This window comes from Pyrus communis, chromosome 6 (assembly GCF_963583255.1).
Source record: "Pyrus communis chromosome 6, drPyrComm1.1, whole genome shotgun sequence".
In the NCBI taxonomy this organism is placed as follows: Eukaryota; Viridiplantae; Streptophyta; class Magnoliopsida; order Rosales; family Rosaceae; genus Pyrus; species Pyrus communis.
The window spans coordinates 13,527,835-13,531,949 of record NC_084808.1 but is presented as its reverse complement, the minus strand read 5'-3'; the positions used below and the strand labels follow the sequence as shown (position 1 = coordinate 13,531,949).

The window sequence follows — 4,115 nt, the reverse complement described above, 5'->3', positions numbered from 1 at the left end:
TCACTTCTTCACCAACCAGGCAATTTCAATCTCTTTTTCTATTCTACGAAAACGGGTCAAAATTGATTTCCATGTTCTTCTACCCAAGCATATTAGCATCAAACTACAATCCCCAATTCATATTCACATATTGAACAAACAAAACACTACCTACACATAAAATATACATACATACATGAATACACATATACATTACCTGCATTTGTGGGACAGCCGTGGTTGAAGACCCCCTTGTTCAATCAAGGGCACAAAACTGCAGGGAAAACGAAAAGAAATTCGATTAAATAAGAGAAATCCAATGCCATATGAACAGACCCATAACCCTAGAAAATAAATACAATAGCAAAACAAACAGACAAACAAACCAACCCTAAAATTAGATAAATAATGTTGAAGTGTAAGTATAACCTCAAGGACTCTTGGTCCCTAGGATTAACTATCAAGGCCATCATTATATCTTAAACTTGTAAAACAGCCATCTTCCCTTGATTTAAGGGAGTTGACTGATTAGTGACTTAACCTAGTGTTTGGTGTAATTCCTTAATTTAAGGATTAGATTAGGCCTAGGTTTACCTGATCACTAGGGTTCCCTTGGTTTACCCGGTCACTAGGGTTTCCTTTGGTTGCTTGCAGCCAACTCTCCTTCCTCTCTCTTTTCTGTTGTATACATGGTCTCTTGTACATTGATACTCATGAAATACATTACAATTTTAACTGGAAAATCAACATGGTATTAGAGTAGGTTCTTTGATAACCTGTTTCTGCGCACTATTACTGCTGCGATCTTTATTCAAAGTCTAAACCATGGCTGAAGAAAGTTCAGTGAACCATGAAGATGAGACCCAACATATTCTCTCCTCAAATTTCTCAGATGTTGAGGTTAACACCAATCAACGTCTGTGTTCAGTTCTATTGAACGAGTTCAATTACCTTCCTTGGTCTCGAGCAATTTCGCTAGCTCTCGGAGGCAAAGGAAAGTTGGGGTTTGTAAATGGAAGTGTGGAAGCTCCAGATAGTACTTCTCCCACATACGATGCATGGCTGTGCAAAGACCAATTTGTCATGTCCTTGCTGCTCAACACCATGGAGAAACATGTTGCCGATATTTGTAGCTACTCCAATTCCTCACATGATCTCTGGAAAGCCTTGAAGGATATGTATGGAAATCAAAACAGTTATGCACTTGTTTTCCAACTGAAGAAGGACATTGCTAGTGTTCAACAAGAAGGGAAAGAGTTTGTTCAACATCTTGGGAGCCTCAAAACCATGTGGAATGAGTTGGATGTCTATCTCCTACACACCACAGACCCTACCATTCTCCTAAAACGAGCTCAGGAAGACATAATTTACCAGCTGCTAGGGAGTTTGAGCTTTGAGTACGAGGATCTAAGGAGTCACATCTTGATGAGTCAAGAACTGCCCACCTTCAACAATGTCTGTGCCACTATTCAACGAGAAAAAGCGAGGAAGAAGGTGATGAATGTTGAACACAACTCGAGATTGACTGAGACTCGTGCATATGGTTTAAGTTACAAGAACTCAAAGGTCAAAGTGTACAAGGGTAGAAATACACAACTAAAATGCAAACATTGCAATGGTGTTGGGCATGTGGAAGAAAAGTGTTGGGAACTCCATCCTGAACTCAAGCCTAAGTTTAGCATAGATGGAAAAATGATACCAAGGTCCTCTCAACAACCCCACTACAAGGCACAACTTGCTAATGCTCATCCTCCTACCACTCCACAAGGATCCATGGAGTTCACTGCAAATCCATTGTCATTTATCAATGAATTTGCAGCTTATCTACTAAGTAAGGGACACGGAGGAGCCTTAAATGGTCAAGGCAATGAAGAGGGCAATCACACAACTATGTTAGGACAGTTTACCGGCTTCCTTGCTGGAAATGAGAGAGTACCACGGGATGAAGCACCAGGTATAGTCAAAGCTTTGTTCACATCCAAACTTTGAATCATTACAAACTAGATGTCAGGGCAACCAAGTGTGTGTCTTTGGGTTACTCTTCCACCCAAAAGTGATACAAGTGCTTCAATCCAGTCACTAAAAAGTGCCTAGCATCAAGAGATATGAAGTTTGAAGAAGACTGTCCTTATTTCACTCACACAAGTCAGGGGAAGGAACTAGTCGACATGTTTCCACTTCCTCAAAACTTCAATCATCCAGTGTTGGAAGAAAGATCAGCCACTATGATTTTAGAGCACGAAGAAGTACAAACTGACTCAATCACTTCCAGGGATCAAACTGGCAGTGAGAGAAACATGGAGTCCAACTCAGATCATTCCCAATCTTCTACGGAGCCTCAAGGGGTTAAGAGAAATCCTCCTCGAACTAGAAAACCTCCAGCTAGGTTGTAGGACTATGTGATGTACGCCTCATGGCATCCTATCACTGAAAGTATCAGTCTTTGTAGGCTCTCTACAACTCATGCTGCTTTTCTCTGTGAAATTGATAGGCATTGTGAGCCAATAAATTTTCAAGAAGCATCTCTACTCCCACAATGGAACCAAGCCATGGCAGAAGAGCTTCGTGCACTGGAAGAGAATCACACCTGGAGCTTGGTCTAACTACCTCCAGGGAAAAAGACTGTTGGAAGCCGTTGGATTTACAAGACGAAGTTCAAAGCTGATGGTTCAATCGAGAAACACAAGGCTAGGCTTGTTGCTCGAGGTTTCACTTAAAACTTTAGAGTAGATTATAAGGAAACGTTTGTATCGGTGGCCAAGATGAACTTAGTAAGGGTTCTACTCTCAGTAGCAATCAATTGTGGATGGTCCATTTACCAAATGTACATGAAGAATGATTTCCTTCATAGAGAGTTACAGGAAGAAGTGTATATGCAGCCTCTCCTAGGGTATAATCGTATTGAAGGCAATATGGTTTGTAAATTGCACAAGGCAAAATATGGGTGGAAACAATCCCCACGAGCTTGGTATGCCAAGCTCAGTTATGTACTGGAAAAGGCTGGTTTCCTGCGAAGTAATAATGATTCTTCATTATTTGTAAGAACTGGCACTAGTGGGAAGTTGGTGGTTCTTACCTACATTCATGATCTTATCATCACTAGAGATAGTGCCATTGAGATTGAAGCACTGAAACTCTCCCTACATCAACATTTGCTATCAAAGATTTGGGAAGGTTAAAGTATTTTTTGGGCATCGAAATGGCAACATCTTCAAAGGGACTGTTTCTACATCAACAAAATATATGTATTAGACCTACTTTAGGAAGCCAAAATGCTAGACTGCAAACCTGCTATCACCCCCATTGATTGTAAATTGAAGCTCAACATCGATGGAGAAGCCATGCATGATGTGAGCTATTATCAACGCTTGGTGGGGAAGCTAATATACCTCACCATCACGCGTCAAGATATCACATATGCAGTGAGCTTGGCTAGTCAATTTATGCACTCTCTCACTGTGGATCACCTTAGCATTGTCAAGAGAATATTGCACTACCTCAAGGGTTCCATATGGCAAGGAATTATCATGCACAACAATCATTCTACTACCATTAGTGGTTACACAAAAGCAGACTGGGCAGGAAATACAATTGATAGGAAATCTACCACATGCTATTGTACATTTGTTGGTGGAATCTTGTTACATGGAAGAGCAAGAAGCAACAGGTCATTGCTCGATCCAGCGCAGAGGCAGAATATAGAGCCATGACAGCCATTGCCTGTGAACTAATTTGTCTTAAAGGGCTCCTTTCAGACTTAGGGTTCCTTAGTACTACTTATATGTCCCTTATGTGCGATAATCAGGCAGCCATGCACATTGCTGCCAACCCTGTGTTCCATGAAAAAACAAAACATATTGAAGTGGATTGCCATTTCATTCGTGCTCAAGTCCAAACTCAACTTATCCAGACCATATTCACTAAAAGCCACGATCAACTAGTAGATCTCTTTACCAAGGCAATGTCATCCGTTCAATTTCATCGGTTTTTGGGCAAGCTTGGCTCAATTAACCTCCTCAATCCAACTTGGGAGGGAGAGTTGAAGTATAAGTATAACCTTAAAGACTCTTGGTCCCTATGGTTAGCTATCAAGGTCATCATTATATCTTAAACTTGTAAAACATCCATCTTCCCTT

At 40.8% G+C, this 4,115-nt stretch overlaps 2 protein-coding genes across 2 annotated transcripts; both read left to right on the top strand.

The window, feature by feature from the left end:
- The first annotated feature begins 804 nt into the window (after window positions 1–804).
- LOC137736076 (uncharacterized) lies at window positions 805–1,968 on the top strand. The gene has a single exon (XM_068475413.1). The coding sequence runs from the start codon at window positions 805–807 to the stop codon at window positions 1,966–1,968; it is 1,164 nt and encodes a 387-aa protein (XP_068331514.1).
- A 1,283-nt stretch (window positions 1,969–3,251) lies between these two features.
- LOC137736075 (uncharacterized mitochondrial protein AtMg00810-like) lies at window positions 3,252–3,689 on the top strand. The gene has a single exon (XM_068475412.1). It carries the CDS (start codon window positions 3,252–3,254, stop codon window positions 3,687–3,689), a length of 438 nt encoding a protein of 145 aa, XP_068331513.1.
- The last annotated feature ends 426 nt before the right edge of the window (window positions 3,690–4,115 follow it).

Excerpts from the sequence above, each read along its gene's own strand:
- LOC137736076 (XM_068475413.1), top strand. The coding sequence starts at position 805 with ATGGCTGAAGAAAGTTCAGTGAACCATGAAGATGAGACCCAACATATT.
- LOC137736075 (XM_068475412.1), top strand. The coding sequence starts at position 3,252 with ATGCTAGACTGCAAACCTGCTATCACCCCCATTGATTGTAAATTGAAG.